Genomic DNA, 12,758 nt, shown 5'->3' with positions numbered 1-12,758 from the left:
TGTAAATCTCTATTCTTCTTGTTGGTAGCACGACGTATTGCATACTTCATCGACTTAGGAATGATTACCGAGAGGTCCCTCTGGGGCACACCAAGTTTCTGCCGTAAGAATTGATGAAGCTTAGCGACAAGATGGAGCAGCGCATCTCTGCCCTGGAGGTTTTTCTGTCCGACATAACATGAATACTAAACGTTAAAACAATCAGATTAGGTTGATTCCGGGATAATGCTTACGGCCTGTTAGTGGTGGAATCCGTTTGTTGTGATCACCTTTGTTTAGTATACAATGTATTTGTAACTTATTGTAACGCTACTTTGCCTTTATCCGCGGGGTAACCTATATCCGATGTTCAGTTTAAGATTAACGGGTATCTGGGAATATATGCTGCACACAGTCAACCGCCATACGATATGCTACTGTACATTTCCTACTACTCAAATGTGCTACTTTACTTTTCCTAAACAGAGGATCACCTTCACTCTCTTCTAAAGACAATACACAAATCATGGCTATATCCCAATTGTACTTACTTGAAACCAAAGACTTTCATAATTGATTGTCACTGTAATAATTTCTTTTATCGTCACTTTCACATGTCAACTGTAGATACCTCCTGTTACACATAACTGGACTCTTCTTAACATAATTTCCATTTATATTATCTCGGTCATGTATATTTATCCGATGATCCCGTCTACATGTGTATATATTCTTAACATCTGTCCCGCTGATATAAACAAATAACTTGAGTACGGCCCCATTGCGTATCATTTATATATTGCAAAAATCCCATACGCACCGAGTATTTCCAGTTTGACGGATCCCTCTTCGTAGTCTGTATTCTTCTCCACTGAGCAAACGTACGTCCCCTCATCTAACATGCCCACGTTCATCAGCTTCAGGGATGCCTGGTCCACAATGCTAGCACGGTCTGCGTACCTGGACACAACATGTTCATCATCCATTCACTACACATAGGACATCAGCCTTTTAAACACACTTCTTCACTCCCAGAGCACGTTTCGTCTTAATCAGGCTTCCCACCACCGTTGCTTAAGACACCGAGGCTCCCTGCTCGTTCGGATCACCATAACCGTAAAGAATAAAAACCGTACATCACATGGCAAATGACTCCTTTCAAATTCGCATGTCTGAAAGTGCTTTGGCCATTTGACAAATGATGTCGTATATACATCACGATTCCGTTACATTGGCTGCTGGTTCGAGCCATTAATTTTTTTGTCTTCTTCTACGTCAAGCGAAATTGACCGTCATCAATAAGTGTGTTCATTTAACGCATGTCTTTGGTAGCCCCTGTTGCCCTAATGGCGCCCCGGCTGAAGATAGCGGTTGTTAAATAACGGAGGCGTCATGAAAATCAAACAGGTGACTTGTTCGTATATCACATGGTACAAGTGAAGAGTGTACTAGAGGGATTTTATTGCAATGATAGCAACAGTTGTAGTTGTGTGGGCACAATACTCAATACGTGTGCGTTGTTTATCTATGTGCGTACATCAGAGCTAGCTGAGTCAGTTGTCCGTTCGGGTACACCCTTAAGCGCCCCCTTTACTTGTATCCTTAATGGAAGCTGTTTGTCATACAGCCATACCCCGGGTTACAAAAGCACAACCCCGGGATGTACATAGAGAAACGGGAATCGGGGGCGGGTTCACAACGGACGGGGGATATACATCTCAACGCCGATAGTCACCACTGAATCACCAACCTCCTAGCGTATGTATCTCTTTATTTGGACCTTACGTTTCTGAGGGGGAAGTAAAACTGAAATGATTGTAACGTTGGGAAGTGTGACTTCAAAATAATGGATGACCATAGCCGCATAAGTGTTTGACCCCCATTTGAGGAGAGCGACATAGGGCCGCATTGACTGTAGCGTTAGGTGAACTGCTGCCAGAGCGGGCAGCAACAGGGAAGAACGCGGGGCACTAGACGGCACAAGGCTACATTACACTATGCCATACTTCTACCATCTGGTCTATCTACGTTTTGGTATGTGCTCTGACTATACAGAGTGTTTTGGTAGCAATTATGAGAAATATGTGACTTACCCTGTGAATGCCTGGCCGTTCGTTACGTGATAAACCCTGGTTCTCGGTTGTCCTGGAATGTCGGGCTCCTTCCACCATCTGACGGTTGGAGCGGCATCATCGGAAGTGTACTGACAGGGCAGGACCACCGACTCAGCGCCACGTAACGCCTGCTTGTTCGGACCCACGTTCACGGCAATAGTCGCGTAGGCTCCTATAACACACAACAGTACCATGCACTCAGTCAGGAATCTCACAGGGATATCCATAGGTAATCTTTGGTACATATCGCCGCTGTTAAAATCCAGGAAAACCCTCGGGAGAAAGTGGAGGAAACAAGTATCCACACACACGCACAAGCACCGCTCGCTACCACCACGACCCGCGCGCCAACTGGCAATTATGCAAGTTGGGGCTGGGCACTGCCGCTCGAGCTCCGTAGGCCGGGTCCAATTTGGAAATCAATCCACGTACATTTATTAATACCGAGAATCGAGCGGACGCAGCCGACCTCGACACCCCCTACTTATCTCAGGCAGTGCAGTCAATACTCATTTTGACACCATTTCCCGGTAGTTCCTCCAGTTTTGTAACATTTACGGCGTAATGGAGAAAAAGATAGGGCTGTGACATTAAGCACCAAGACGGAAAATAAACCTATACATAATTGTAAAGGGGCTAGTTCATCATAGTTGCTCGTCTGTCCAGGCGGAGCCGAAATGCTCTGAAGCACCCCCCCCCCCAAGAATCGATTTCTTCACGGTATCTGTATAACTTTATTTATAGTTTGGTAATGAGTCAAATCAAGTAGGGAAACCTCCTTGGTCAAATACGCACAGTTTGAGAGGTTTAAACCTATACTTTAGCTCTAGCGGGAGATGGCGATTATTACACCTTTATCTAATGATGCCACCGATTTTGGGGGTAGTTTTTGTCAGCTAGTCAGCCTGTCCATATTTAACGGACTTAAATTACACGGCTGCTTAATTGCATATTCAGAGATACTACGACTGATTACCGGCGCGTACGCGTCGCCATGTGATCGAGAGGAGACAAAGCGGTCTGCGGTCACCCTGCGCCGTCCCACGTGCGAATGGACCTCAGGTGTGACCGTTACACATCAGTCACGACGCACAGCAACTGCATTTACTCCCTTCCATGAATTTGTGGATCCCACCCGGACCAAATTTTTCACAGGGCTAGTCTCTACCAGACTAACTACACCAGCTACATCATTTGCAAGCGCACCTCCGCGTGCGAAATGTTGACTCTCACCGCTCTGCTGGCTAATTATTCCCTTTTTTGCCTCTACTGGCTAATTATTCCCTTTATTCCTCTACTGGCTAATTATTCCCTTTTTTTACGAATTCCATCCTCATTAAATCAGAACCCCTATCGCTCCACGTTACATCGCTCGCGAAACGGGCCCTGATAATAACCTCCGCCAGACATGGTTCTGGAGACGTCGCCACCAAAACAGCTTCAGCCAATCAGAGGGGTTTGCTTCCCCTCATCGCAAACGCGCAAAGAACGCTGGGAAGCTATTAACCAATCAGGTTACGTGTTACATCGTTGCTTTGGTTACCCAAAACAAATGGCAGCCGATAGTTTTGCTTCAGCTGTGGAAGAATTGTTTGGATTAGAGCGTCTTCGTCAGCATCAGCAGTCCACCCTTCAGACACTGCTTGATTGCAGGGACGTATTTCTAAGTGTAAGGACAGGCGGAGGGAAGAGCCTCTGTTATATGGGCTTCCCAGCGGCAGCGAAAGCCGAGCAAGCCCACCGACCTTGTCCGCGACTTCCGTCTGGAGATGAGTTCGTCAGTCCGCTCATTGCCAAATAAGGACGGCTCTTTAATTATCCATGAGCAAGTGTCGCGACGTCGCCAGAACCATGTCGGCCGGCAGTTATTATCAGGGCCCCTTTCGCGAGCGATGTAACGTGGAGCGATAGGGGTCCTGATTTAATAAGGGTGACGAATTCTACGTACGATCTATACGCCCGTAGGCAAGGCCTGGTGGAGGCTATCACAGGGCAAAGACTGATGAGTTCTGCTGCTTGTTTGACCTACTGCGCTCTGAGTTTGCAGCAGCATTAGAATATCATTCTCCACACAGATGAGTTCATGGAGCATTTTCAGAAACTATCCAAATGTTACTAGAAAGAACATCGTCAACTGTCATCATCCTGTCGTCATGAAATATTTACTGTACCTGATGTCCCTGTGGTGTAGTGGTCTGCGCCTTTTGCCTCTCACCACATCTGGTTCAAATTACTTGGACCAGAAGGACTGGGGTTCAAGCCCCAAGTAGGACACCTCTGGACAAGAGGCGCAGTGAGTCATACCAAAGACTTTATAGAAATGGTACATACTTCTGAAACAGTATGGAAGTTAAACACAATTCACTGCCAGTGGACTAGCCCCCTGCTACAGTGATTGCACCACAGTGTGGCCCAGGGCTATGAAACGGAGATGGGCATCGCCCTATACATCAATGATGGTGTGGGAGGATTTTAACTTTAACTAACCTGATGGACTGTGCTGGCAGGGCAAAATTAGCTTGAAGCTTGTGTAAGCCACGAAGCGGTACGTTTACGTGCGCTTAATTTTGCCCTGATGAACTGTTGATCCAACAAGCCTGTTGCAATGAAATGTCGCGTAGAATGTAGCTTGTCTCATGAATTTAAACGTTTTTCCTACAAGCAATCAGGTCACTACGAGTCGGCGCTACCGTGAGTGCGGTGAGCCAACTATACGTACGTTACATATCTTCGTTAAAAAACAAGGCTTTAGGCTATTTGTAATAGAAAAGTGTACACATTCGCTATTCAACCGTTTAAAAAAACTCAACACCACAGCTTATCTAACAAGTTTGGCAACATAAAAATATGTTGCCATGGCGACGGTGGTCTCTGTTAACGTTTTCGTTTTTAGCCCACATGCAAATAAGGACCTCGCATAAATCATATCAGTCGATCACCTTCTCTACCAAAATAACACAAGTTGTCCAATGTATGAAAATCTTGTTTTCACAAAAAAGATATCGTACCATTTCCTCATAAATTATGTAAATGAGGCCCTCTATGCAAGATTTGTGTCTAATAGTGGCCACATTTACTTAACTTCCAAATGGTGCAAAAATGAAATCCCCATTATTACCACTATGGGTTTATAGTATTTTGTCATTAATTATGCAAATTAAGTATCAAATTGCGTAATTGATATCTATCAATATTTATCTTTTTCTCAGTTACATATGTCATGTGTTTGAGAGTCCTATAATAGAATTCAGCTGATTTATTAACTGTCCTCATTAATTATACAAATCAGATATTGATTTGCATAATTGGCATATGATTATGTAAATCATCACTTAAGCTATCTACACACCAAAAATTATGATGATCCGTCATCCCCTTCTTGCGTTATTCTCTTTCAAAGATTGAGTCAAAATCAGCTCCTGCAGTTCCAAAAAAAGCCGCTAGGGGGTCCAAATCTACAGGACATATTTTCTTAACAAAGAGCTATCCAACACTTGAAAATCATGACTATAGCATGTTCAGAAGACGAGATTTGAAAAGTGAAAGTTCCCCTGCAGTACCATAGAAAGTCGCTAGGGGGCCCAAAATCCAATCATTACAAAGTCTCCCACAGACCTACCCACGTACAAAATATGAAGACAATACATCCAGGCATTTTTGAGTTATCGTCCCATGGACTTTCACATTCCTGTACAATTCCTAGAATTCTTGCAATCTGCACACAATATAGTAAAAATTTGGCTCGCCCCTGAGGCGTCGCCAAAAACTTGGCTCTGTCTGTTAAATGTCATATTTTCAGTATCGGCTCTAAATCAGATACAAGATACTAGTAGCTTTATTGGAAATTGCAGGGTTGCCATTGAATTAAAAACCAATGTACAATGATGAAGGTACATCAAAAATAGATTTGCAGTGATTGCATCCATTTGCACCATTATGCCAATTGCGAAATATTAGAAAAGCTTCAAAAACTTCGCAAGTTTAGGCGAAAAATTGTCGCCGTTTTGCGCCGGTTTGGGCCACTTTGCGCAGTCCAGTGACACACCCTTTTTCAGTCAGAAAACTTGGCTCTGTTTGCAGAAAATGTGAACTGTTTACTTAAACTAAAAATATAAACTGTTTACATTATCGGAAAAATAAGTTGTTTACCATCGAAGATCAGTTGGTAGGTCGAAGGTAGCCTCCTTTGCAGGCCTTCTGGGCAGCGTCGGCGTTTATTTGTTTATTTATTTATTTATTTATTTATTTTTGGGAGCGCTGATTCGCGATTTTTTAACTCATCGGGCACAGGGAAATCGTATTGCCGCTCGTGGACCCAGCTAAAGGCCCTGTAGCCGATATCGGGAATCAGCGCTCCCCCAAAAAAATAAGAAGACAAAATTTGATCTTGTCCTCATTCTGGTTAAAATTCTAAAGAACACATTGTATTCTTTTACCGCTCACTTCTGTATTTTAATCCTTTCACAGTATCGTTTCCTTACATTTTATTGATTTCATTTCAGTTTGCTACATATTTCTTTCCATTTCGTTCCAGTTCGTTCCATTTCGCACTTTCTGTAGTTCCATTCGATCCATTTCGCACTTTCTGTAGTTCCATTTCGTTTCATTTCGTTCCATTTCTTTCTATTTTGTACTTTCTGTACACCCAAGTAAAGGGCCCTTACATGTCCGACCACGGGTGACGCAGACATCCCATCGGAAGGTACAAGCGATGCTGATCTCCTGTCATGGTAGCGGGAGTAAACAACCAGGACACGCTTGACTTCTACTATCAGGGTCACGGTGTTCTATTTATGAGATTTTCATTTGGATACTGCCAGGATCAGGGACAAAGCCCGTCCATGAGGAAAATGACGAAAACGCAGTGCCACTGGGAGTTCCGCTTGGTGATAACTTTAAACATCTTACACTGTGAGTGTCTCCTGTACAAACCGGTCGCCGAAAGGTTCAACAATTATGACTACAGTGCTGACATCGTAGTTTAAGCAAGGAGGTTAAAATAAGATTTGTTACATGTTGCTTGATTCGACTCGGCTGTTGAACGAGATTCGGTTTAAGTTAGGGCTGTCCATAGAAGCCTACACTACATGTTAAAATACACTGAATTCATGAAACAATCCTTCATGAAAGTATTAGTCCAAATATCAATCTTTAAAATTCTGCTCCACCAGAAAGTCACATGGATCTAGATAATAAAAATGAGGGAAAATGAGGTTGACCAGCTCAAACTCGTAGAACAGCTGAAAGTTCCAAACAAAACCCACACTCTATCCCCAATTTCTGCTATATCCATCCGAGGTACTTCAAACCAATCTGGCAGAACAATGAAACATTCCTTTTTTCTGTTATTCTGTCAATATCATGGATTACCTTTGCACTAATGCTAGATATGTTATATTTTGTCTGTAGTCGTGCTGATAGCATGATATTGTGATTTGAAACTACCGTCCGCCGCACGCAGAAGTGCTCTCGGACAGGTGCTAACATTTTTTCGGGAGAGAAGATTCGTCATTAATTATAAAGCAACTATTATTCCCACCTTGGCTAGAAGAGAGTTCTAAGGTCATATAAACGTCTCCAAGCAAAAAAAAAAAAACACAAAACGGTACGGCCGCACCGCACACATCAGGCCTTCGGTAACAACCCGTTTGTTGAGTCGGTAGAAGGTCACTCAAAGTCGATCCCCACCGACCGTCATGGCAACGTGTACATTATTCACCGGGACGTCAGCTGGATGCCGTAGAAATGGTAATACCACTATGTCAATGTGTTTCTACTTGTGCTAGGACCGGAGCAAACTTTGATGAAAATATCGTCCTCAGTCCACTATCACACACAGCATTTAGACAAAAAAGTGTTCCTCCCAAACCTTTGTTGTCTGCTGAATAAGCAGGATTCTGGGTAATAAAAATGGTGGCGGGAAAAGGCCGTAGTGCCGTAGCCATAGGTGTAGCAACAAAGTGGCGCTTTTGATGATTGATGACACTAAGAGTCCAGTTACAGGTTAGCAAAAGAGATTCTAATAAGTTTTCGTGTAAATAATTGTGTTTAGCAGGAAGCGGATGTGACATGATTTGTCTTATAAACCGGCGAACAACCATGTAGTGTGATTCTCCCACATAGCCCTCAGACTGTGTCAATAAGGGGCGGAGAGTTTTTGACGTCGCCATCTTGTAATGCATGGTTATCGGAGATTTTCAGACAGTGTTCTGAATACGTTAGTATGTCAGGTTTGCATTGCTGGCGTTATAACTGATGTTGCATCTAGCACATATCTCTAAATACGCCGTTTTCGAAAAATGGCGAGTTTATATACCCGCGAGTTTATGTTAGCCAACGTTAACGTGAGAGGAAACATAACGCAGAGCGTTCAACCAGTTCACCACTTCTTTAACGTCTGGTGAACATGTTGAGTGCCAGGCGAGTATGAAGCGCACTCAAACCTTTGCCGGCAAATTTCAGACTTCCCGGGGGTTCGCTGTATGGATCCTCAACGGCCTCAGGAAGACCAGTGGCGCCCCCCCCCCCCCGAAAAATACGTTGGGTGGGTAGGGGTGGGGAATCCCGAAAATCCAGCTGAAACCTTTGTGTATTCTTTCACTAATAGAGATGTCCTTAACTTAGCTTACCCTACCAACACAATTTGCTTCTCAAAATGCAGGTCAAATTTTCTGCGAGGGAACATGCCCCCGGGATTGTCGCGCCGCCGCCGAAAAATATCTCGGGACGGCGCTGCCCCGTGTAGATCTGCTTGGAGATTAAGCATGTCGCACCGCTGGCGAAAAATACTAATATGTCGGGAGGGCGTCTTCTCGCGAAAACTCAAGCTGAAACCCTTCTGTATTTTTCACATGTAGAGATGTCATTAAACTTAGCTTACTTTACTAGAAAATTTATATGTGAAAAAAATACAGAAGGGTTTCAGCTTGATTTTTGGAGGACGACGCCCTACCGACATATAATCTTTTCGCCGGATGGGCGACATGGAAAATTTTGAAATCGTGACCCATTGTAAAACTATTTTCTGAGTTTTAAGGGGGCAAATCATTAAACTTAGCTTACTTTATCAGTAAAATTTGCCCCTCAAAATTCAGGTCAAGATTTTTTGATTTTCCTGTGGGAGCATGTTGTGCCTCCGGCAAAAAAAATATGTCGGGAGGGCGTCGTTCCCCAAAACTTACTGTTCATTCTACCAGCAAGATGTGCCTTTCAGGGGTCAAGATTTCAAAATTTTACCGGGGGAGCATGTCGCGCTGCCGGCGAAAAATATGTTGGGAGGACGTCGTTCCCCTAAAATCAAGCTGAAACTCCAAGACAATACGGACCTTGGCTTTTCTGGTAAAAAAAATCTATTTTGAAGCTTTGCGTTGACCTGGAAAGTTGGACGTTTAGAACTGTCGTGAACATTTTATGGTTTCTAGAACTCTTCTCTACTTTACTCTACCCTACCCTACTCTATTCTATTCTGTCAACATTTTTAGTATATAACTGAGTTTATTGCAAATTCGTGCCCGAAGTGTTAATTGCAAGATGAACTACTATTAATGAAAATATACAAGCTGCAAGTGGGCGAGACAGGCAATGAAGATTAGACTACGTTGCTAGTCTATAACGAGGCTATATATCTACGTTACTAACGTGGGGTTTGACTTCTTCTTTAGAGGCGGTGGAAAATAAAAAAGCCCCACGTTTCAATGATAGGTGGGTTGGATATTTTCAGTAAGAAGACAAGCTGCTAGGGGGCGTACACCTACGCCACTTATTTTTTACATCAGAAGCGATCTGCCACCAGAAAATCGTGACCATAGCATGACCATAGCAAAAGGACCATAGCATGTCCATTATTACAAAAGATACGAACACTGGAAGATCTCCTGCAATACCAAGGTCCGTCACCAGAAAGCCCAAAATTTACATTGACCGCGGCCGCCAGTTCTACAACACCTATCCACACGCCAAATATCATCACAATTGATCAAGGGGTTCTTAAGATATTACGCCGGAACCGCACGCATACACACGCGCAAACGGGCCCAAAACTATGGAGGTGATAATTTTCATACACTTTTTCTGATGTAACTTTCCCATCTATCCACCATCCCTACCTTGTGATAGTTCCTGGTCCGTCCCTATAGCTAATAAGAACAGGCGGGGCCAAGCAGGGATTACTGATCTTAAGAAGAGAAGACGAATATCACGGACTTGAGCTTCCCATTAATCGTGGCATGTTGACTTATTTCATGGCAGGGAGGCCGGACAGGCGAATCGTTCACAAGTACATTTCGATATGAAATGCCATAATTATTTCCTGCTGCACTTATCTATCCTGAAGCTTATCTGTTAATACCAGACTGACAGGTATGCCGATTCTAAGCATCCGCACATCATAACAGAACGTTCCGTGATCATAACGGTCGTGTATAGTCTGAATAAAGGGGTGGTAGTAGGGTTTCACGGTCAATGCGATAGTTCAGCTCTACCACAATGGTTCCGCCTTCATTCATTACACAAGGTAATTCAACTGCTGAACTTCCGGTTCAAACTAAGACGGGGGAGAGCAGGGCAGATTTTTTAGAAACGTGGTACACAAGGTGCACAGATGACGCAAATGTATCATTCGTTCACCCCCGGTCAGTTGGTTCTCTAGCTATTAGACGGAAAAGAGGTATCAAAACCGAACGTTCGGCTGCGGTACTAAGGAAAGTTGCCAGAAGGCCCACAATCGACCGTGACCTTCCCAACATCTACCCACTTACCAAATATCATCGCAATCTATCCAGAGGATCTCAAGTTATACTGACTACAAATAATCGGAAACACAAACACCCGGACACACACACACACACACACACGCACACACACACACACTCAGACAGACACATCAAAAACAATACCTTCATTTTTCATGGAGGTAATAGTATTCGGCAAAAACGGACTGAAAGTGTTCTAATCTCCAATCGATCAGAAAGAGCACTACTTTTCTTTTTATATCACCTTACTATTGCCGCATTTTCCTAGTTAATGTTTTCAAAATCTGGTAACATAGTTGCAGAAAAAAATTGATAACTCTTCTGTATTTGGTTAATTTCTACAACTTGAAAATGTATGATAAAGCGTATTGAAAAGAATATGGTGTATTATTCATGACTCGTTGCCGGGTTTGGTCTGCTCGTACCCATTATTAACCAGTCTTTTGAAAAAAGAATTGCCTCGATGCGGCCGCGATCTTTTGGGCAGGTAATTTTCTTATTCATGTACCGGGATTTCAAAATCTACTTGGATGGTGGGATCTAATAGACTTCTCATTTCTAACGGTAGCACCGTCCCCGAATGGATTGGGTACAACTAAATTTCCCCCGACAGTTTTTCTCTGTAGAGTGTCAGTCGTGCTCAATCAATAATGCTAGTGGAAAAAACAGGACGAAATATTTCTTACAGCTATATTCCCGTTCGCAAAACCAGCGGCAAAGAATTCCAGAGTCACAAAACGCCATGCAGTTTGAATTGGAGACTTTGTTTTCACTGACAGGAAGTTAGGTCAGAGGTTCCAGAAAATACTTGATCTCATTTACTGTCTTCAATGTCCTGCCTTATAAGAGCCAGTGCAGAATTAGATAGAATCAGCGAAAAGATTCACAATAATGAATAAAACAAGAAATTCACAATAAATCTGAAAAAAAATATAATTTGATGGATGTATGAGATATTTTTTATCTCCATGAATGTATTTTTTCATGGAGATATTGTTTTGAGTGTGTTTGCGTGTGTGTATGTTTGTGCTTAAAGTCAGCATAACTGAAGAACGTCTAGATGGATTGAAATGATATTTGGTATGTGGGTAGGTGCTGGGAGAACAAAGGGCCCCTGGTATGTGTCAATGGAACTGCATTGGCGTTTTTGTCAAAATCTTCCAAGGAGAATAACTGAAATAAGGAACGACAGATTTTCATGTTATTTAATTTGCAGGTAGCTTAGACAGAGATGTACACAATGAAGTGCAAATTATTGCATAAGTAATGAGGAATCTGTATTTCCATTATTAGCATGCTGTGGCAGGTGTCACCTGTCTGTTTAGAATTGGGTCCAACAAGTCCCCAGGGACCCCACAGCTAATGGTCAAAACACAGAGGGATATACAACCAAACCTGTATACTTGTTTCTATTATGTGGATAGCTTAAGTGTTTGTTGATGTAATGAACTGGAAATCATGCAAATCAGAATCTAATTTGCATAATTAATGGCGAAATATTATAAAACCACTCCATTTAATGTTACGACAGTTCAGAAATGCAACATATGTAAGGCTATTAGGACATTAATAGATAAAAGTTATGCAAATGAGGACCTAATTTGCATAATTAATGAGAAAATACTGTAATTCCATATTGGTAGATAACTGGTATTTCATACTTTTGGCATTTGGAGGTTATGTGACAGTGAACATGGTTGAATACAAATTATGCAAATGTGGGCCTAATTTGCATAATATATATTTCATGGAGATTTGAGGTCTCCGAACTCTTGTTATTGCTTTTGATTCATTCGGGCATTTGGGGGCAACCCACCACAAGGGCATCCCATGGTATGACCCATTAGTACGTAGTGCTTAAGATGTACCGGAAGCTTTTTCGACACTAAAAGTTTTCATATTGTAAAACATTTGA

The 12,758-nt window shown here is 42.7% G+C and overlaps 1 protein-coding gene across 8 annotated transcripts in view; it reads right to left on the bottom strand.

Annotated features, from left to right (window-relative positions):
• LOC136432236 (CD166 antigen homolog) overlaps positions 1-12,758 on the bottom strand; it is a 71,243-nt gene that overhangs the window by 41,045 nt on the left and 17,440 nt on the right. For all 8 annotated transcript variants that reach the window (XM_066423301.1, XM_066423305.1, XM_066423304.1 and 5 more), the window contains exons 2-3: positions 2,073-2,265; positions 800-939 (exon numbers count right to left, since the gene is read on the bottom strand). In XM_066423301.1, the coding sequence (XP_066279398.1) occupies positions 800-939; positions 2,073-2,265 (333 nt within the window). The remainder of the gene's footprint in view (positions 1-799; positions 940-2,072; positions 2,266-12,758) is intronic.

Source organism: Branchiostoma lanceolatum, chromosome 4 (genome assembly GCF_035083965.1).
Source record: "Branchiostoma lanceolatum isolate klBraLanc5 chromosome 4, klBraLanc5.hap2, whole genome shotgun sequence".
In the NCBI taxonomy this organism is placed as follows: Eukaryota; Metazoa; Chordata; class Leptocardii; order Amphioxiformes; family Branchiostomatidae; genus Branchiostoma; species Branchiostoma lanceolatum.
This window is presented reverse-complemented; position numbering and strand designations above follow the sequence as displayed.